This window comes from Carcharhinus amblyrhynchos, chromosome 21, assembly GCF_965287045.1.
Source record: "Carcharhinus amblyrhynchos chromosome 21, sCarAmb.v2.hapA, whole genome shotgun sequence".
Lineage (NCBI taxonomy): Eukaryota > Metazoa > Chordata > Chondrichthyes > Carcharhiniformes > Carcharhinidae > Carcharhinus > Carcharhinus amblyrhynchos.
Genome location: NC_137344.1, coordinates 13,380,139 through 13,403,691, shown reverse-complemented (window position 1 = coordinate 13,403,691; position 23,553 = coordinate 13,380,139). Strand labels below are relative to the sequence as shown.

Here is a 23,553-nt window from a genome sequence, read left to right as displayed (position 1 = left end):
GATTTTATCTCGGTACCAAATATGGCATCAAAGTTAGTCAGCTTCAGATTCAGAAAGCTGGCAAGAAATGGAGGAGTGCGTACTTAGGGAGCAGGAACCAAACGCAATGACTTTGGTTTTCCTTATGTTTAGTTGGAGGAAATTTCTATTCATTTAGTACTGGATGTTGGGGAAGCCATCTGATAATTTAGCAACAGTGAAAAAGTGGAGAGAGGTGGTCGTGAGGTAGAGCTAAATATTGTCATTTTATATGTGAAAATGAATACTTTTTCAGATAATGTCACTGATGGGCAGTGTGTAAGTGTGTAGCAGGAGAGGGCCAAAAAGTGATACTTGGTGACATCAGAAATAATCATCCAGGAGTAAGAAGAGAAGCCATTGCAGGTGATACTCCACCTACGATTAGATAGATATGATTGGGACCAGTCCCACCCAACTGGATTACAGTGGAAAGAAGTAGGAGGAAAACAGTGTGGCCAATTGTGTCAAAGCTACAGATAGGTTGAGAAGCAGGAGGAAAGATTATTTATTACAGTCAAATAGGAAATAATTTGTGATTTTGATAGGAGCAGCTTTGGAATAGTGGCAGACTTGAGGACCTGATGGGCATAGATTTCAGAGGCAACAGCATTTTAAAGGACTTCTGAAAGGCAAGAAAGGTTAACGATGGGATGACAATTTGCAAAGACAGTGAGGTGAAGAGTAAATTTTTCGGTAGAGAGATGATGAAAAAGAAAAGGACAGTATTTGAATATGGAACCAACTGGTTAACAAAATCACATTACATGAGAATCAGTTAAAATAAGCTTTCTGTTAACAGTGTAATGGGAATTGCATCAAGGAAGCAGGAGCTGGTCTCATTGACAAAGAACATGAAGAGGGCCTGACAGGAGGAGAAAGGGGAGAAACTAGAGAAAGATGCAAATTTGGGGCTAGGGCAATGGAGAGCTTAGAAATTTGGCCCAGTGTGCCTGTGGGAGTGACGGAAATATTATGGCCTGCTCACTGTATGGTCTCAAACTTAGTGACAAGGAGCAGGAGCTCCTTGCATTTATCGTTGGAGGTGAAGGTTTAAAAGACAGGCTATTAGAGATGATTTACAGCGAAGAAAAGTTGAACTATCTTGACATTCCATTTGCAAATGATTTTGGACAAGCAAATAACTTTAGCAGACTAGAGCAGAACCCAATATTCATCTTTGTATTGTTTAGCAGAATCTGGCAACAAATATTTCCAATATTTGGAAGTTTGCTGATGACACAAAACTAGGTAAGAATGAGTTTTGAGGCTGATGCAAGGAGATTTTGTCAGGCTAAGTGAAGGGGCAAGATCATGGCAGATGGAATATAATGTGAATAAATGTGAAGTTAGTGATTTTGGTAGGAAAAAAAATGAAAGGGCAGCTCAATGAAAAGCGGTTGGGAAGTGATACAGAAAGTATCATTAGTGTCCTCGTTAATGTGTCACTAAAAACTAGCATGCAGGTGCAGCAACCAATTAGGAAGGCAGACGTTATACAGGGCTTCACTGCAAAGGGATTTGAATACAGGAGTAAAGAGGTCTTGATGCAGTTGGTTTGAGCCTTGGCGAGAATATTGTGTGCAATTTTGGTCTTTTTATTGAAGAAAGGAGCACCTCATGATTTTTTGTGTCCTGTTAAGGCATGCAGCTACTCAACAACAGGCTAAGCATTGGTTGCATGCTATAATCGTGTAGATTTGCTGACTGGCTATGGCTCTCATCATGACGTGTATGGGACACAAGGCTGACAACTGGTTCAGCCATTCACTGGAGCATACGAGCAGCAGTAGACTATCCCGTCCCCTGAGCCTACTCGCCCATTGAATTGGATCATGTCTATTCACTTATCTAAATGCCAATCTCCTGCCCCATCTCCATTTTCTTTGATATCATTATTTGAAAATGCACAATGATTGAGCTGTCACAGCCCTCTGCTGCTTATTTTGAGACTGTTCCCTGATTCTAAACTCACCAGCTAGGGAAAACATCCATTTTGTCACACACGGTAAGAGCTTTAATAATTTTCAATGAGATCATGTCTTATTCTCTGAAACTTGAGGGATTACAGGTCTAATTTCCTCGATCTTTCCTCCTGTAATCCCAGGCCTTAGTCTGGTGCACCTCCGTTACATTCCCTTCATGCTTACATGAGTGTCTCCAAAAATTCAAGAATCTCGAAAGAATCCAGGGCAAAGGAGCCTGCTTGATTGGCACCTACTGACTGCATTAAACATTCACTTTTTCCACCATCCACCACTGACACGCAGTGTATGTCATATCCAAGATGCAATGCAACAACTCACTAAGGTTCCTTCAACAGCACTTTCCAAACCTTAGCTAGAAGGTCAAGAGCAATATGGAAACTCAATATCTGTAAATTTGCCTACAAGCCAAACTTTATTCTAACCCCAACTTGCTTCCTCTGCCTTCAAATACTCAAGAACTGTCACCTGACCAAACAGTGATGCAGAAGCTTCAACATGTGTGGCAGCACATGTTAAAACTACACACATGCTATGGGTGCTCATTTGTAACAGTGATAAATTGGGTGCTAAAATGCCAAATATTTGACCAGAAAATCTTTGGAATGTAAGTTTATAAATCCTTAAATTTGGTAAGACAAGTTGAAAAGGCAGTTAAAAAAGTATATTTGATCCTTGGCTTTATTGTTAATAAATGTGAATAATAGGCATGGACTACATATAAGGAGGCTGTGCTAATCCTTTTTTTTCAGGTGCCAACTGTATATAAGACCATAAGAAATAGGAACAGAAGTAGGCCATTCAGCTCCTTGAGCCTGCTCCACCATTCAGTAGGATCACGGTTGATCTGACATTCCTCATATCCACTTTCTTGTCCTTTCCCCGAATCCCTGATTCCCTTACTGATCAAAAATCTATCTATCTCAACCTTAAATATATACCAGGACTCTGCCCCAATGGCTGTCAGTGAATCTAAAGACTCTCAACCTTCTGGAGAAGAAATTCCTCCTCATCACAGTCTAATTTGATTTGATTTGATTTATTATTGTTACATGTATTAACATACAGTGAAAAAGATTGTTTCTTGCATGCTATACAGACAAAACATACCTTTCATAGAGAAGGAAACAAGAGAGTGCAGAATGTAGTGTTATATCATAGCTAGGGTGCAGAGAAGGATCAACTTAATGGAAGTAAATCCATTCAAAAGTCTGACAGCACAGGGAAGAAGCTGTTCTTGAGTTAGTTATTACGTGACCTCAGACTTTTGTATCTTTTTCCCGAAGAAAGAAGGCGGAAGACAGAATATCCAGGGTGCGTGGTGTCCTTAATTATGCTGGCTGCTTTGCCGAGGCAGTGGGAAGTGTAGACAAAATAAATGGATGGGATGCCCCTTTATCCTGAGACTATGCTTTTTGGTCCTAGACTGTCCCATGAGGGGAAATATCCTCTAAACGTTTGCCCTGTCAAGCTCCTTAAGAATGTTTGAATGAGATCACCTCTCATTCTTTTAAATTTCAGTGAGTGGAGTCCCAATCTGTTTAACCTTTCTTCACAAGACAATCTTTCCAAATCGGGGATCATCCTTGTGAACCTTTTCTGAACTGCCTCCAATGAAATAACATCTTTCCATAAATAAGGAAACCAAAGCTGCTCAAGGTACTCAAATGTGGTCTCACCAATGTCTCATACTGTTACAGCAAGATATCTCTATTCTTATGCCTTAACCCCCTTGAAATAAAGGCTAATATTCCATTAACCTTCCTAAGTACCTGCTGCACCTGTGTGCTAGCTTTCTGTGTTTCATGCATAACTACTCTCAAGTCCCTTTTATGTTGCAGTTTTCTGTAGTTTGTTTTCCATTTAAATAATACCCTTTTCTTTCATGCTTCCTTCCAAAATGAACAACTTCACATTTTCGCACATTATTCTCCATTTGCTAACTTTTTCCCACTTGCTTAACCTATTTGTATCCCTCTCACAATTTGCCTTTGTGCCTATTTTTGTGTTGTCGGCAAACTTGGATACAATACATTTGCTTCCTTCCTCAAAGTCAGTAATATATATTGTAAGCGGTTGCAGTCCCTGCACTGATGCCTGTTAAACCCCAGCGGTTACTGGTCACCAGCCTGAAAAAAAATGGCTTATCCCCACTCACTGTTTCCTGCCTATTATTCTCTATCCAGGCCAATATATTACCTCCAATACCACGGGCTCTTATCTCATGACCACAATTTTTTTTGTAAGGTACCTTGTCGAACACCTTCTGGAAGTCAAAAAACAACACAGCTACTTGTTCCCCTCTGTCCACTCATCCTCGCAAAATTCTAATAAATTTGTTCAACATGATTTCCCTTTCATGAAGCCATGCTGACTCTGCTTGATTAGGTAATGATTTTCCTAATATGCTGCAATTACTTCCTTGATAACTGATTCCAACATTTTTCCAACAAAAGAAGAGTTAGCTGTTATTTACCTCCCTCCCTGTTTGAATTGCGGTGTCACATTGGCAGTTTCCAATCCTCCGCCTAAGGATGTTTGGGAAATTACAACCAATGAATCCACTATCTCTGTAGATACATCTTTTAGAATACAAGCCACCAGGGTCATGGGACTTAGCTGCCAATAGCCCCATTAGTTTGTCTAATATTGTGTTCAGTCCTGCGCCCTACACTTTAGGAATGATGTCCAAGACCTGGGAAAGGGTCATTTGCTAGGATGGTACCAAGGGTCATTTGGTAGAATGGTACTTGAGGGAATTCAGTTCTGTGAATAGATTTAGAAGCTAGAGTTGTTCTCCGTGCAATAATGAGATTTATGCATTGTTCAAAACATAAGGAATAGAAGCAGGAGTAGTCCACTCGAGCCTGCTCCACTATTTAATGACATCATGTCTGATGGTTTGGTTCAGCACCATTTTCCTGCACTGTTCCTGTATCCCTTGATAAGTAGAAATCTGTCGATCTCAGTCTTGAACATGCTCATCAACTGGGCATCCACAGCTCTCTATGGCAGACTATTCAAAAAAATTCACCACCTACTGATTAAAAAAAATCCTCTTTACCTCAGTTCTGAATGGCCTGCTTCTAATTTGGAGACTGTTTTCTGGTTCGAGACTTCCCAGCCAAGGAGAATAACATTTCTGCATCCATCCTGTCGAGCCCTGCAAGAACTTTGTATGTTTAAATGAGATTGCTCTTTTGGTTTGATTTGAATTATTATTGTCACATGTATTAACATAATGAAAAGTATTGTTTCTTGCACGCTATATAGACAAAACATATCATTCATAGAGAAGTAAATGAGAGAGTTCAAAATGTAGTGTTAGTCATAGCTAGGGTGTAGAGAAAGATCAACTTAATGCATTTTTCTAAACCAAATTTGTTTACTAACCTCCTGTCAAATGCCAAAATCTGAATAAACCACATTGACAAGTTCCTCTTGATAAATTACATCCACAAAAAAACAGGTTTAATATTTCATTTTCATAAATCCGTATTGACTGCTCAAATCTACCATTATTTTCTAAGGTGTTCTGTTAAAGCATCTTTTATTATTGATTCTAGGATTTTCCCTACTACTGATGTTAGGCTAACATGTCTGTGCTTCCCTATTTTCTCTCCCCTTCCTTTCTTAAATAATGGGTTTATTTGCCACCTTCCAATCTTCAATAACTATGAGACTACAGAATTGTGAAAGATGATTAGTGCAACTACTATCTCAACAGCTACCTCTTTTAACACTAGGATGCAGATTTTCAGGTCCAGGGGATTTATCAACTTGAAATTTTTTCTTGTACTTTTTTTTTTACAAGTATTAATGTTTTGCAGTTCCTGGTTTACACTAATCTCTTGATTCTCCATTCATTTCTGGGTTTTGTTATAGCATTTTCTTCCTCGAAAACAAAGTATTGTTTAGTTTCTCTGCCATTTTCTTTTTTCTCCTGAAGTACACTACGTGATAGTAGGATGGAAGCAGATTAAATAGTAAATTTCAAATGGGAATTTAATAAATTCTTGAAAGGAAAAAATACAGTGCCATTGGGGCATGAAATTAATTGGATAACTCTACCAAAGAGTTGGCATATTTGGATGTAGCGAATGATCCTATTTCAGGAATGTGTGATTTTATAAACTACGTTATCCAGCACCCTAGTAACAAGAGTTATCCACTAAACAGAATTGGTCCGGTCTGTTACTTGACTGGTAACGTGGCCCATCTCTGAAAACCTCGTACTAATACTTGTTCGCTGTCAGTTCCACACGCTGCTAAAAAAAAGTCAAACTCAGGGCGGTTGTCGGTGATTCTCCACGACCTGCCGTCGTTACGGTCTCAGCCTCTCTTATTCTACGTTCCCTCGGTGCAACTGGCTAAATTCGGACGCTTTCGCCCTCAATACCCAAGTCAGTATGGCAGATAATAGAAATGTTACTGTATTTCTTTTTAATATCGACTCACTCCACTGGATGTTTGTATTTGATTCTTTACTAATTCACGGTTTTCGCGTCGCTTAAGATTTTACCAAAATACACAAACGTTCTTCCTACGTTTAAAAGGAGATCTGTTAAGTCCACCTTCAGTCGTTCCCGAATTCACATTTTGCATTAATTTTATTTTCCTGTGGAGCAGTTATGTATCAGATGACGATTCTAAACTTGTTTCAAATAAATATATGGAGATGAAATCATTACTTCAGAAATTCTCAGAGCAAGTGTACGCAGAATGGGTTATGAAGGTGGACGAAGACTGCCGATTTAACTTAAATCAACCACTTATAGTTCGAAATCGAACCACGAACCTCATTAACGTCAGCTTCAGCAAAAAGGTTAGAACCTTTCTTTAAAAATGTAACAGACAGAAAATGTAAAACTTTTATGTTAAAATGATAGCTTCTAAAACGATACCGTAAGGCAAACGTTTTTAAAGATGTATTTCTTGATGTATCTGAATGCCTGCTATCCATCTTTGTTATTTCAAACCGTTATCCGAATCAGTAGAATGCCTTCATGGTCACATGAGATAATTATTTTAAGTATAGAATAAGAAAATCGGGTGAATGTTTTGAGGACGAAACCAAATTTTTCCAGAATCTAAATAGCTGGAGATTGAATGTAATTTAGGAGATGCGAATCAGAATCCCGTAGAAATTCTGACGTACATGGGTGTGGGCATTACTCAGTTTAAACTTTTGGATGGTCCGATTTCCATTGCCCAGGATCCTCTGCCAGCGTCTCCGACACTGAGCTCAGTGTCAGAGACTGGACCAGATTCGTAGGACTGACCGACATAATTATTCTGGGACTGTTATGCTGGTTAATACCTGATCTTTTTTTTCCAAAAATATACTTTATTCATAAAAATCTCAAGTAATCTATTACAATGTACAGGGCTTCGAGTAGCAAAACAATGCGGAATCAAAACATCCCTGCAGATCTGTCCAAACTACAGTGACTACATTTCAGTACTTAAAAAACTATGTCCATGTCTCAATATTTACATATTTGTACTAATTACCATGATTACATTTCAATACTTAAAAACTATATACACGCCTCAAAAGATTACTGTGTGCCGTTAGTGCTCAGATTGGCACACAGTTACGCAGGTCGAGGGTATTCTGCAGTTCCTGGGCCCTCGGTCTGCCTCCGTTAAAAGGCTTTACAGTGTGGCCTTTCCCCATTGTGCCTTTGCGGCGGCTGCCCCAAGCTTCAGCCCGTCCCTCAGCACGTAGTCCTGGACCCTGGAATGTGCCAATCTGCAACACTCGGTCGAGGACAGTTCTTTCAGCTGGAAGATCAGCAAGTTTCGGGCGGACCAAAGTGCGTCCTTCACCGAGTTGATGACCTTCCAGCAGCAGTTGATATTTGTCACGGTGTGCGTTCCCGGAAACAGCCTGTAGAGCACAGAGTCCTGCGTCACCGAGCTGCTCGGGACGAACCTCGACAAATACCACTGCATCTCGCTCCAGACCTTCTTTGCAAAGGCACATTCCAGAAGGAGGTGTGCGACCGTCTCGTCAGCCCCGCAGCCGCTTCGAGGGCAGCGTGCGGTGATGTTGAGACCTCGAGCGTGCATAAAGGATCTGACGGGGAGTGCCCTTCTCACCACCAGCCAAGCCAGATCTTGGTGCTTGTTTGTCAGTTCTGGTGATGAGGCGTTCTGCCAGATGACACTGACAGTCTGCTCAGGGAACCATCTGACAGGATCCGCCGTCTCCTTTTCTCTCAGGGCCCCAAGGACGTTACGCGCTGACCACTGCTTAATCGCCTTGTGGTCAAAGGTGTGTTTGCGGAAAAATTTCTCCACGAGGGACAGGTACTGCGGTACGGTCCAACTACTCGGAGCGTTCCACGGCAGTGTGGCCAGACCCATCCTTCGCAACACTCGGGACAGGTAGAACCTCAAAAAGTAGTGGCACTTGCTGTTGGTGTACCGAGGATCTATGCACAGCTTGATGCAGCCGCACACAAAGGTGGCCATCAGGATGAGGGCGGCGTTGGGAATGTCTTTCCCTCCGTTCTCTGGAGATTTGTGCATCGCCTCCCTCCGGATGCGATCCATCTTTGATCTCCAGATAAATTTGAAGATGGCCTGCGTCACTGCTGCAGCGCAGGATTTGGGGATAGGCCACACCTGCGCCACGTACAACAACACGGACAGCAACTCGCACCAGATCACCAGGTTTTTCCCTGTTATGGAGAGCGAGCGTTGCTCCCACAAGCCGAGTTTCTGCCTGGCTTTCGCGATGCGCTCCTCCCAGTTTTTGATGCATGCCCCTGCCGCTCCGAACCATATCCCCAGCACCTTCAGGTACTCTGCCCTGACGGTGAAGGGGACAAAGGATTTGTCAGCCCAGTTCCCAAAGAACATGGCCTTACTCTTTCCCTGGTTGACTGATCTAATTCAAGTGAATTAGCTCACATAACTGAATTGAGCACCATAATTGATTCCTCTGCCTGATGCTACCTGATCACCTCTTTAAACGGTAGTTAGCTAACTACTTACTACTAGTGTACAAAGATTTAATTGCGCAGGATTGGGTCTTGTATGTAACATTCGAGTTTCTGATAAGGCATTATGCGAAAACATTCATTTCCCAACTTTAGAAGGTAGATTTTAATGGGCATTATTTAAATTTATTTAAATCCTGAAAGGGTAGGAACTCGTGGGTAAATGAGGAAGGTTGTACACCTGAATAAGCTGTACCTTTGGAAATGGTTATTTATGTATTTTTGTTTAATACTGTAAAAAGTCCAGGAACACTATGGACACTATGTCAATTATACATTTATATTTGAAGCATCATAGTATATTGGATTTTTTGGCTACTGATATGCTTTTGGTGAGAGGCTTTATGTAAAGAACCTAAAGCTTGTTTAAAACAAATGGTAGGGATGCATGATCATTGATATTCTGATGCAAACAGAAGTGCAAATCCTGGCTGGTGTCTTCATCTCAATGAATTGGAATCTGAAAGGTTCAATAATGCAAATTGGGTAGCTGCCTTTTGTTCCAAGCTCAAATCACATTTTTAGTCTGCGTCTTAAAGTCTGTTTTGAAGAGTTCAGTTTGTTTTCCAACTGTTGGATTTAAAATCATTATTTGCCATAAAGCACCTTTTGTGACCAGATCATCATACCTCATCTCATGTCACCAATCTATAGCTATTTTTCCAGTTGCCTTAAATCAGTGTCCTGACCCTTCTGTCACTGAAAATTATTTATTTTTGTTTACTTTAATAGTTTTGAACACAAATATTTATTTTCCTGTCTCTGCTCTAAGGAAATCAAACTCAGCTTCTCTCACCTCTTTACATATATGATACAGACATGTATTATTTTGGTAAATCTTATCTGCATATTATTATTTGCTTTTAAAGAACAATACCTGGAACAGGATATTATTCTTTAACCAGGGCAATGATATATATAAAGGTTTGACAAATTCATTGCTTTTGCTCTATTTATAAAATTAAAGAATCCATAAGTTATTTTTATTTAGTAACCTTCTCAACTTGAAGCTGCCACCATAGATTTGTATTCTCTCTATTCTATAGCCCTTTAAAATTGGACCACCTATTTTGTTTCTACCACCTCTCATCCCTATTGAAATTCATACCTCTCTCCATTAAATTGCAATTGGCATTTGTTATTCTGTCCTGAGACATAGAGGTTTACAGCGTGGAAACAGGTCATTCGGCCCAACTTGTCCATGCCACCCATTTTTTTTAAACTCCTAAATTAATCCCAATTGCCTGCGTTTGGCCTATATCCCTCTATACCCATTGTACCCATGTAACTATCTAAATGCTTTTTAAAAGACACAATTATACCCGCCTCTACTACTACCTCTGGCAGCTTGTTCCAGACACTCACCACTCTCTGTGTGAAAAAATTGCTCCTCTAGACACTTTTGTATCTCTCCCCTCTCACTTTATACCTATGCCCTGTAGTTTTAGGCTCCCCTACCTTTGGGAAAAGATAATGACTATCTATCTGATCAATGTCCCTCATTATTTTATAGACCTCTATAAGATCACTTCTCAGCCTCCTATGCTCCAGCGAAAAAAGTTCCAGGCTATCCAACCTCTCTTTACAACCCAATCCATCAAGTCCTGGTAGCATCCTAGTAAATCTTTTCTGCACTCTTTCTAGTTTAATAACATTCTTTCTATAATAGGGTGACCAGAATTGCACACAGTATTCCAAGTGTGGCCCTATCAATGTCTTGTACAACTTCAACAAGACGTTCCAACTCCTATATTCAGTGTTCTGACCGATGAAACCAAGTATGCCAAATGCCGCCTTCATCACTCTGTCCACCTGTGACTCCACTTTCAAGGAGCTATGAACATGTACCCCTTGATCTCTTTGTTCTGTAACTCTTCCCAATGCCCTACCATTAACTGAGTAAGTCCTGCCCTGGTTCAGTCTACCAAAATGCATCACTTCGCTTTTGTTTAAATTAAACTCCATTTGCCATTTGTCAGCCCACTGGCCCAATTAATTAAGATCCCTTTGCAATTGGAGATAACTTCCTTTACTGTTCACTATGCCATCAATCTTAGTGTTATCTGCAAACTTACTAACCACGCCTCCAATATTCTCCTATGTTCTCTAAAGACTGGTATTATTCTCTTCATTGTTTACTGGACTCAAGAAGGTGGGGGCAAAAACAATTTGGTAAAGGTTTACTGATTAATTTTGCCAAATAAAAGAAATTCTGAATATTTCTTTAAAATGTTTATCATCGTTTCGCAGCCATCATATATTTCAATCTAGTTCACCAATTGTATGTTGTACCTATGAAGCAATGGGGCTGTTTCTGGGCGGGTGAGACATTGACGAATAGGATGGTCTGCACTTGAACCACATTGGGGCCAACATCTTTGCAGATGCTGTCAAGAGGAATTTAAACTAGTTTGGCACTTGACGGCCATAGAATATTGGTAAAGTAGTCACAGATCATGTCACACTAAAGGAAACAAGTCAGTGAGTTTGGCTATGTTGAGTATCAAAAGAATAAGGTAAAGCTGGACGGTCTTTACTTTAATGATAGGAGTGTAACAGATAAGACTGATAAGTTAAAGGCGTGGATTGGCACATGGAAACTTGGTTGAGGGGAGGGCAGGACTGGCAACTCAAGATTCCAGGGTATATAATCTTCAGGCGAGACAGAGCAGGGTGTAGATAGGGAAGTGGTCGTGCACATTAATTAAGGAGTCAATTACTGCAATAAGGAGAGATGATGGGTGGAATTTTCCCATTCTGCCTGCTATGGGAATTATAGTAGGCGCAATACAGATCACGTGTATAAGTATTGTGTGCAGTTTTGGATTCCCTTTCTGAGGAAGGATGTTCTTATCCTCTCTCGTGTGCAGCGAAGGTTTACCAGACTAATTCCGGGGATGGCTTGACTTATGTATGAGGAGAGATTGGATTGTTTTCACTGGAGTTCAGATGAATGAGGGGGGATCTCATAGAGACTTATGAAATTCTAACAGGAAAAGACATGAGAAACATTGAAGATAGGAGAAGGCCATTTGACCCTTTGAGCCTGCTCCGCCATTCATTATGATCATGGCTGATCATTCAACTCAATAGGCTAATCCTGCTTTTTCCTCATAATTTTGATCCCAATTGCCCCAAGTATAATGCATTCAATGTTTTGGCATCAACTAGTCCTGTGGTAATGAATTCTACAGGCTCATCATGCTGTGGGTGAAGAAATGTCTCCTCATCTCCATCCTAAATGGTCTACTCTGAATCCTCAGACTGTGACTCCTAGTTCTGGACTCCCCCACCATCGGGAACATCCTCCCTGCTTTTATCCTTTCAAGACCTGTTAGAATTTTGTAAGTCTCTATGAGATCCTCCCTCATTCATCTGAACTCCAGCGAAAACAATCCTAACCTGGTCAATCTCTCCTCACACGTCAGTTCTGCCAACCCCGGAATCAGCCTGGTTAAACCTTTGCTGCACTCCCTCAAGAGAAGAACATCCTTCCTCAGAAAAGACCAAAAGTCCTCTCCACATCCATTCTATCCACACCTCGCTGTATCTTATAAGTTTCAATAACATCCTTCTAACTCCAGTGAGTACAGACTCCGAGTCCTCAACCGTTCCTCATACGACAAGCTCTTCATTCCAGCGATCATTCTTTTGAAACTCTTCTGGACTCTTTCCAAGGCCAGCACACCTATATGGAGCTCAAAACTGCTCACAATACTCCAAATGGGTTCTGACAAGAGGCTTATACAGCCTCAGAAGTACATCCCTGCTCTTGTATTCTAACCCTCTCGGCATGAACGCTCACGTTGCATTTGCCTTCCTAATTGCCGACTGAACCTGCACGTTAACTTTAAGAAGAATTTTGAACAAGCTTTCCTGCCATGTCTTACCCCTTTAAATTAAACTATTGAAAGATGCTTTGTTTCAGATTATATCTAATTCTCAATGGCGCTTCTTTCCTGTTCCTCGTTACTACAAAAATAACCTTTATAAACAATAAACGACAGAAATTACACGGAAACACTATTGTAGTGTGCAACAACAACCACAATGCCAAGAATAAAAAGAAAAAAAAATACTTACCAATCACTTACCTGCTGGTTATGAGGGCATGGTTCGATTTCCTTGTGCTTCTCACTTGCCCTCGCATCTCCCTCGCAGATCCGCTTCTCCTGGAAGATGAGCACCATTTTCCCCTCGGCACCAAATTCCCACACGGCTCCAAATTCCCAAAGCCCTCACTCTGGCTAAACTCAGTCTGGCTGCAGTCTTTCTCCCACTAGTGTGCACAAGCTCATTGGCCCAGATGTCGGGAGGATATTCCTGATGGTGTGAGAGTCCAGAACCAAGGGTCACAGTCTGAGGATTCAGGGTAAACCATTTAGGCCAGAGGTGAGGATACATTTCTTCACCAAAGAGTGGGGAGCCTGTGGAATTCATTACCACAGGAAGTAGTTAATGTCAAAACATTGAATGTATTCAAGAGGAGGCTAGGTATAGCACTTGGTGTGAATGGGGCCAAAGGTTATGCGGAGAAAGCAGGATTAGGCTGTTGAGTTGGACGATCAGCCATGAGTGTAATGAATGGTGGAGCAGGCTCAAAAGGCCAAGTGGCCTTTTCTTGCTCCTATTTTCTATGTTTCTGTGCAAAGGTCCATTGACTTTGGGCAGCATTTTCCAGTCTTGGGGTAAGCGAGGCTGGAAAATCCTGCCAGATATCTTGGAAGAGGCTTTGTGAGTAAAACTTAGGAATGTTAAGGGTGCAGCCACATTACTGGGAGTGTATTCTTAGCCCCCAAAGAGTCAGCAGGAAAAATGTAAACAGTTCACAGAGCTGTGTTAGGGTAATAATTGGATAATTATACTAGGGGATTTCAACATTCCTAACATCAATTGGGATAGTAATAGCGTTAAGGATTTAGAGGGAGCAGAATTCCAGAAATATATCCAGGGGAGGTATTAACGTGCTGAAGGCCCAACAAGAGATGGCGCAATGCTGCATCTGGTTTTGGAAACAAAGCCGGACAAGTGTTCAATGTGGCACTGGTGGAGCATTTTAGCTATAGTGACCAAAACACGATATGTTTAACATTTATTATGGACAAGGAGAAAGATGGCCTGCAAATGACGCTTTTGGATTGAGTTGTTTGTGGGTAAGTCTACACTGGGGGAGGGCGGGGGGGCCTTGATATAAGGTGCCGGGGAGACTACAGAGTCAGCATATACCCTATTAGGGTAAATGTAGGAGCAATAAGTTCAACAAGCTCTGGATGTCTCGGACAACTCAGGACTGGATGAAGAAGAAAAGTGCTTTTAGCAAGTCCGAAGAGAGCAATTCAGTTGAGGGAAAAAAGGAAGTGCAAGAGGCAACTTAAGAAAGCAATTAGAAGAGCAAAATGGGGCATGAAAACGGACTTGTAAACGTGATTCGGGAGAACCCTAAAATATACTATAAATATATTAAAGGGAAGAAGACATAACTGACAAAGGAACAGCATTTCTGAAAGCTTGTGGGTTTACTATCAAATAAACTGGTAGGACTTTAACCTGTTGTGAGACTTCTTACCATGGAGGAAGTGCCAGGGCACTGGAGGATGGTGAAGGTGATTCTACTTTTCAAGAAGGGTGGCAAAGATGAGTCAAGAAATTACAGATTGGTAAATCTCACATCAGTGGTAGGAAAACTACTGGAAAAAATTCTGAAAGAGAGAATTAATACTCACTTGGAAAGGCATGGGTTAATAAAGGAAAGTCAGTCTGGCTTTGTCAGAGGAGGTCTGTTAGAATTTGTTAGAATTTTTTGAAAATATGATCATGTGTGTGGATGAGGAAAGTATTAGCAAAGCTTTTGATAAGGTCCCACATGGGAGACTGATTCAGAAGGTCGAGACACATAGAATTTAGGGAAACTTGGTAAGAGGGATCAGAAACTGGCTTAATAATCGGAGTCAAAGGGTAGTAGCACAGAGTTTAAGAGTAAGGAGGTAATGTTGGAGTTGTACAGTGTGTTGGTTAGGCCAACAGCTGCAGTAGTTTGTGCAATCTAGTTGCCTCATTATAGGAAGGATATGATAGCACTAGAAGGGGTACAGGGTTTACCAGGATGTTGCCCGGGATGGAGCATTTGAGCTTAAGGAATGACTAGATAGGGTTGGATTGTTTTCTTTGGAACAAAGAAGGCTGAGGAGGGACGTGATTGAAGTGTATAGGATTATGAGGGGTATGGACAGGGTGAGTAGAGAGCAGCTGTTCGCCTTTGGTTGAGGGGTAAATCACAGCAGAGTTTTAGGTTAAGGGATAGAAGATTCAGAGAGGATTTGAGAAAGAAACATTTTCACTCAGAGGATGGTGAGAATCTGGAATGCACTGCCTAGGTAGATAGTGGAGGCTGGGAACATTACAATCATTAATAAATAATTGGATAAGCAGCTGAAGCTTCATAATATTCAAAAATATGGGACAAGTGTAAGAAAATGGGATGAGCCTGCTTTTAGTGTTAGTTGTTGTCAGTGCAGACTTGATGGGCCAAAGGGCCTTTTCTGTGCTGTATGAATGTGGACCCAATTTACTACCTTCAGTCCATCACGCGTGAAGACTTGGTAAAGTTGGGCGTGAGGCCAGGAGCACGACACATGCCCGCCTCCGTGCCAATTTCCCCCTTTACCAAGGCCCAAAAATGGCCGCAGTAGGGACCGCACTCGAAACAGGTGCAATGGCTATTTAAATGCATTTGCAGGAAATTAAATTGACTTAAAGGGTTCATGCCCAGCTTTACCGGCGCTTCCCCCTTTACTCTGCATTCATCCACCTGGAATTAGCATGAAGCAGACATGGTCCATATAAGTTCGATTTGCGTGCTCCATCAGCAAGGGTTAGTGGGGAGGTAAGTGCCTGTTGTCCGACGGCTCTCTGCTTGAGATCGGTGGGGTGGAAGGGGAGTCCGCTGCCACTCTGCCTGAGATCAGTGAGAGGGAAGGAGAGTCTGCTGCCATTTTGCCTGAGATCAGTGGGCGGGGAAGCAGGTCCACTGCCACTCTGCTTGAGATCAGTGGGGGAGGAAGTGGGTATACTGCCACTCTGCTGAGATCAGTGGGGAGAAGCGACGTTCGCTGCCTAAGATTGGTGGGGGTGGTGGTGGGGTGTTGGATGGAAAGGGGAGGGTGGAGCACTCTGCTTGAGATCAGTGGGGAAGAAGGGACAGGAGCACACGATTGGTCTGGGAGTTGGAGGGGATGGGTGGATAAGGGGGTCAGTAATATTATGGGTTGAGGCAATGTCTGTAGGGCCAGGGGAGGCATTATTTGTCCCGGGAGGGATGTGCCAGGGGAGTGGCATTCTTTTTTTTGTGCATGTGTAGTTGGAGGCGCCAATCAGAGCTGCAGGGTTTTGAGCATGTTAAGCCCCACACACAGGCTGGCGCAACGCGATTACGACTTGCTGATATTTTTGCAGGCAGAGTGCTTATGGGGGTGCCTCGGAGCAGGTCTAAAAGTCAGATCTGAAACACTCGCAATTTCATGTCTGCTTAGCACTTAGAATCAAAATAGTAAAATAGAGCCCTGTGACTCTCACTCTATGGGGGCAATCTTACAGTTGTGCCCCATCGGTAAGACCATGCAAGATACAACAAATTGGGATCATGCCTGATTTCTCACCTGTCATAGTCTTACCGGCGCTGGATATCTGGCATGCTCAGCCTCACTCATTTCCGACATGAAGCTGAGTAATGTATTTAAACTTATTTAACTTTAATTTTACATTGATTTAATGAGACTGGGATAGTATCATTCGCGCTCACTTGCCTGTGTGACTTTGCCACATTTCTTTTTGAACCTTCAGCTTTCCAAACTCATCTAGTCTGTGAGCCACCACGCATACGATTTTTTTACATGTCATTAGTGAGCCATAAATGTGTACCAATGCAGGGAGTTCTTGAGAGATCAATTAGCTGTGTGCAAGTTTCATGTAAATGTGCTTTTCACTTCTTAAAAGGGAAATCTAAGCCAAGCTGGCTGTCATAATGTTATCAAGATTCCAGAAATCCATCGACATTAATGTTTAATTTGTGTGTTTGATAATTGTAATGACTTGGGCTTTTGACTTAGGAATTCTTGGCCTAAATATGTCATAAATTGTTTATAGTCTTTGGATTATGTTTTGCATGCATTTGTAACTTTTGAGGGTAGATTTTAATGTTTTGCGGCAGAGTGGCAGAGCATGCTGGCCACTTTCCCATTCCTCCAAAGCAAAGCATGAGAAACTATTTTGAAGTCCAGGCACCACTTTGAACAAGTGAACCACCTGCCCAAATTGGCGGAATGCTGCACAATATTTTCCACCAGATACTGATCCAATTAACAGTAAGGTTAATGAGGAACCAGTTGTGGAAGTGGAGAGTGCAGGGAAGTACGCATGACCTTGGCGCCCAAGAAAAATCATTTTAAACTTTTTGGGCTCCCTTCAGTTGAAAGTCAGTCACGCCACTATCTTCCTTTGTATACTAGTGCTGGATTCATGTAAAAAATAGCAGCAACCAGAAAATCAATGTTAATTGGGTGGAAGTTGACCTACCCTATTTTGAAACTACTAGTATCCAACACATGCAAATTTTGGTGTGTTATGTTTTGCCTCGTACGCTGATTCAAAATAGCAGGATCATGATTCGCACTTCAGATTGCTCAGGTATTGACTTCTCAAAAGCTGTTCATTAGGAATGGGCACTAAGTGGCGTGGAGGTGGGGCATTGGACTGTTCACTCATGACTTTATACCAGAATGAATAGTAGCATTGGCAAAAACCTCGGACCAGATTGAGAACTAACTTTCTTGGTCAGAATATATCATAGAGCACAGGAAAACTAAGATTACTGATGAATTGAAACTGTAGCATTGAGCTCGAGTATATACTTTCCAACCTTGGTCCCTAAATTTTTGTACTGGTTTATAATTTATTTTTTTCTTTGTAATACGACATAGCTGTCTAAGAATACTTGGTAGTGTAATTTGCCACATTTTATGCTATTAATTTTTTATGTGATGATTTAGTTAAGTTTGCAATTCTTGAAGTGGATTATGTTTACATTTATAATTTGATATATTGCAATATTGGATATGCTGCTGTGACATCTCACCAAGTCAACTTGGGTTGGAATCATAAAGGAAAACACAAAAAGCAATAAAGCCTGTAATATACAGAATAATCCTGATTGAATTATCAGGATCCAGATTTTCCTTAGTATCTTTTTAAATTCAAAAATGCTCTGGTTATATCAATTAGATCTTGCTTATGATGGTTTCATATATTTTGTCTTATCTAGTTGGTTGCAGTTCTTCGAGAAGTTCATTATATGAACATTCAGGAAAGGGATGACATTCCAGAAAGTGGACTTGATGTCTTTGCAATGAACAAAACTTTCAGAAACTTTGTTGATAATTTAGATCTCATTGTTGGATGGTATAACAAGGTGAGTTTCACACTTTACACTACAATTTGTTGGAAAGTTTAAAAATTAGGTGTTGGATTTTCCACTCCCAGGGAGCGATATGGAGTCAGGTCTACAACCACTGAACACAGGTCAGATAGGATCACAGGATATGGTGACTGCCAAGGCAGTCTGTTTACAAGGTCCATCTCTGTTCTATGTCTATTCATCCCAGTTAAAACATCAAAAATAGGAGCATGCTCTGCCAGCTAACAAGATTATGGTCCATCTGATATAGCCTTCTGCATTTTCCTGACTGTTCGCCATAACCGTTTAATCTCTTGTCCCTCAAAAATTCGTCTAAGTCAGCCTTGAACATATTCAATGACCTAACGTCCAGTGCTTGCTGTGGAAGAGAATTCCAAACACCATGACCCTCAGAAGAAATTCTTTCTCATCTCTATCTCAAACTGAAGATCCCTTATTTGAAATTGTGCCCCCATTTCAAGATTCTTTGATAAGGAGAATCATCCTCTTGGTATGTACCCTGTCAAGTTCCCTCAAAATCTTATATATTTCAATTAGATCACTCACTCTTCAAAACTCAGTTGAGTAGAGCCCCATCTGCTCAACCTTTCCTCATAGGCCAATCCCTTCGTTTTATGATTCCGCAAGTGAACCTTCTCTGGATTTTCTCCAATACAAGAATGTGCCTCATTCAGTAAGGTGACCAAAACTGCTAACAGAATCTGAGCCTGTTAATGAAGCAGAAGCCAAGACATTGAGAAAATATATCAGAAACATAGAAATAGGAGTAAGTCATTCGGCCTTTTGAGCTTGCACCACAATTCAATATGGCTGATCATGCACTTTCCTACTCCCATTTTCTCTCTGTACCCCTTGATGCCTTCAGCCACAAGGCCATGTCCTGCTCCCTCTTGAACAAATCTAATGAGCTAGCTACAACAGAATTCCACTTTCATAATCCTCTGAGTGAAGAAGTTCTTCCTCATCTCAGTCCTGAATGGTTTACCCCTTATTCTTAGACCGTGACTCCTAATTCTGGATTTCCCCGTCATCGGGAACATTCTTCCCACATCTGGCCTGTTGCATCAGGATTTTATGTGTTTCTATGCAATCCCCTCTCATTCTTCTAAACTCCAGTGAGTAGAAGCCCAGTCAATCCAGCCTCTCTTCATACGTCAGTCCTGCCATTTCAGGAATCAGTCTGGTGAATTTTTGCTGGATTCCCTCATTAGCACAAATGTCCTTCCTCAGACTAGGAGACCAAAACTGCGCGCAATACTTAAGGTGTGGCCTCACCAAGGGCCTGCATAACTGCAGTAAGACTTCTTTACTCCCATACTCAAATCCTCTTGCTAAGAAGGCCAGCATGCCATTAGCTTTCCTCACTGCCTGCTATACCTGCATGCTAACCTTTAGCGACTTTTCCACCATGACACCCAGATCACCTTGCATTTCCCCATTTCCTAAACTGACACCATTCAGATAATAATCTTCCATTATGTTTTTGCTACCAAAGTGGATAACCTCTCATTTATCCACATTATATTGCATTTGCTAAGTATTTGCCCACTCAGCCAGCCTGTCCAACTCACTCTGCAGATGCTTAGCATCCTCCTCACAGCACACATTGCCACCCAGCTCTCTGTTTCCTGGCTGCGAACCAGTTCTCTATCCACATCAATATATTATCCCCAATACCATGAGCTTTAATTTTGCTCACTAATCTGTTGTTTGGGACCTTGTCAAAAGCCTTTTGAAAGTCCAGACACGCGACAAGGGCGGCACGGTAGCACAGTGGTAAGCACTGCTGCTTCACAGCTCCAGGGACCTGGGTTCGATTCCGGGCTTGGGTCACTGTCTGTGTGGCATTTGCACTTTCTCATCGTGCCTGCGTGGGTTTCTTCCAGGTGCTTCGGTTTCCTCCCACAGTCCAAAGTTGTGCGGATTAGGTTGATTGGCCATGCTAAAATTGCCCCTTTGTGTCCTGAGATGCGTAGGTAAGAGGCATTAGCGGGTAAATGTGTAGGGATAAGAGGATAGGGCTTGGGTGGGATTGTAGTCGGTACAGACTGATGGGCCAAATGGCCTCTTCCTGCACTGTAGGGTTTCTATGATTTCTAACATCCACTGGTTCAGCCTTGTCCACTCTACTGGTCACAGCCTCAAAAATTTCAGAAGATCTGTCAAGCACAATTTCACTTTAGTAAATCCATGCTGACTTGGACCGATCTTGTCACCGCTTTTCAAATGCTCAGTTACTGCACCCTTAATAATTGACTCCAGCATTTTCCCCACCATTGATTTTATGCTAACTTATTTATAATTCTCTTTTTTCTCTTTTTCTTTCCTTTTTTAAAAAGTGGGATTACATTAGCTATCCCCCCCCAATCCACTGGAACTCTTCCAGAATCTATAGAATAGAACATAGAACACTACAGCACAAACAGGTCCTTTGGCCCACAAGTTGCGCCGATCATATCCATACCTACCAGGCCTATCTATAACTCGCAATCCCATTAAATCTCATGTACTCATCCAGAAGTCTCTTAAAAGACCCCAGCGAGTTTGCCTCCACCACCACCGACAGCAGCCGATTCCACTCACTCACCACCCTCTGAGTGAAAAACTTACCCCTGACATCTCCCCTGTACCTGCTCCCCAGCACCTTAAACCTGTGTCTTCTCGTAGCGACCATTTCAGCCCTGGGAAATAGCCTTCGAGAATCCACCCTATCTATACCTCTCAACATCTTATAAACCTCTATCAGGTCGCCTCTCAATCTTCGTTTCTCCAGGGAGAAGAGACCTAGCTCCCTCAACCTATCCTCATAAGGCATGCCTCCCAATCCAGGCAACAGCCTTGTAATCTCCTCTGCACCCTCTCAATAGCTTCCACATCCTTCTTGTAGTGAGGCGACCAGAACCGCGCACAGTATTCCAAGTGGGGTCTGACAAGGGTCTTAGTTGCAGCATTACTTCCCGACTCCTAAACTTAATCCCTCAATTAATGAAGGCTAGCACACCAAATGCCTTCTTGACCACATCCTCCACCTGCAAGGCTGATTTAAGAGTCCTGTGGACCCAGACCCCAAGGTCCTTCTGCTCCTCAACACTGCTAAGAGTCCTACCCTTGATATTGTACTCCTTCATCCTTCAGAATGCTAAAAATATTCACCAATGTGTCCACATAGTCCAAAAGATGTGCTGGTTAGGTACATTTGCTGTGCTGAATTTCCCCTCATTGTACCCAAATAGGCATCGGAATATGGCAACTAGGGGATTTTCATGGTAACTTCATTGCACTGTTAATGTGAGCCTACTTATGACACTAATAAATAAACTTAACTATTTCTAGGGCCCCTTCCTTGAGTATTCTAGGATGCAGAGCATCAGGCCTTGGGTTCTTATCGGGTTTTAATCCCAGCAATTTCCCGAATTTATGACTAATAAGTATTTCTTTCATCCTAGACCCTCTGTCCCCTAATGTTTCTTGAAAGTTATTTGTGTCCTCCTTATTGAAAACAGATCCAAAGCATTTGTTCAGCTGATCTGCCATCTCTTTGTTGTCCGTTATAAATTCACCTGATTCTAACTGTAAGGAACCTACATTTGTCTTCACCAGTCTTTTTCCCTTCACGTATCTATAGAAGCTTTTGCAGTCAGTTTTTATGTTTTCTGAAAGCCTTCTGGCATATTTTATTTTCCCCTTCTGAATTGAACCCTTTGTCTTGCTCTGCTGGATTTTAAATATCTCCCAGTCTAGGGCCCAGGCTTGCTGCTTTTTCTGGTCAATTTATATGCCTCCTCTTTGGCTTTAACACTATCCCTGATTTCCCTTATTAGCCATGAATAAGCCACCTTCCCCATTTTACTCTTAAACCAGAGATGAATGCACAGTTGTTGAAGTTCATCCATGTGTTCTTTAAATGTCTGCCATTGCCTATCTAGTGTCAACCCCTCAAGTATCCTTTGCCAGTTTAACCTAGCCAATGCACATCTCATACTATCCAAGTTAGCTTTGCTCAAATTCAGGACCCTAGTCTCAGACTTAACTGTGTCATTCTTCAACTTAATGAAGAATTGCACCATATTATGGTCACTGTTTGCCAAAGGATCTTGCATCCAAGATTGCGAATTAATTCTTTCTCATTATACAATGTCCAGTCTAGGATGACCGGCTCTCTAGTTGGTTCCTTGACTTATTGGTCGAGAAAACCATCCCTTATACATTGCAAGAAATCCTCCTCTATCGCATTGCTACCAGTTTGGTGAGCCCAATCAAAATGCAGATTGAAGTCACTGCTGTCCCCTTATTGTACACATCTCTAATTTCCTGTTTACTGCCATCCCCCACCTCACTTCTACTGTTTGGTGGTCTGTACACAACTCCCACAAGAGTTTTCTGTCGTTTGATGTTCCGCAGCTCCACTCATAGATTCCACATCGTTCAGGCTAATGTCCTTCCTTACTGTTGCATTAATCTCTTCTTCTATCAGCAAAGCTACCCCACTCCCCTTTTTGTCTGTGTTTTCTGAATATTGAATACCTTGTTGCCATTGCTGGTCACCCTGGAGCCAGGTCTGTATGATCCCAATTACATCATATCTGGTAATGACTTCTGCGCAGTTTATTCATTACAAACGCTCCTTGCATTGTGACACAGAGCCTTCAGACTTGTTTCTTTGGCATTTATTACCCTCTTAGAGTAATGTGTAATATGGCCCTTTGTGATTTTTGTCTTTGGCTTCTCTGCCTTTCACTTTTCCCCTTACTGCCTTTTGTTTCTGTTCGCAGTTTACTTCCCCCTGACTTCCTGCATCAGTTCCCATTCCCCTGCCAAATTAGTTTAAACCCTCCCCAACAGCACTAGAAAACACTCTCCCTAGAACATTGGTTCCAGTCCTACCCAGGTGCAGACCATCTGATTTGTACTGGTCCCTCCTCTTCCAGAACTGGTTCCAATGTCCTGGGAATTTGAATCCCTTCCTCTTGCACCATCTTTCAAGCCTTATATTCATCTGAGCTATCCTGACATCCCTATTCTGACTAGCGTGTGGCACTGGTTGCAATCCTGAGATTACTACCTTTGAGAT

General features: G+C 41.8%; 1 protein-coding gene across 1 annotated transcript in view; it reads left to right on the top strand.

The window, feature by feature from the left end:
• LOC145356565 (dynein axonemal heavy chain 17-like) overlaps window positions 1–23,553 on the top strand; it is an 811,195-nt gene that overhangs the window by 130,431 nt on the left and 657,211 nt on the right. The window contains exons 13-14 of the mRNA XM_080209339.1: window positions 6,633–6,828; window positions 18,330–18,476. Of these exons, the coding sequence (XP_080065465.1) occupies window positions 6,633–6,828; window positions 18,330–18,476 (343 nt within the window). The remainder of the gene's footprint in view (window positions 1–6,632; window positions 6,829–18,329; window positions 18,477–23,553) is intronic.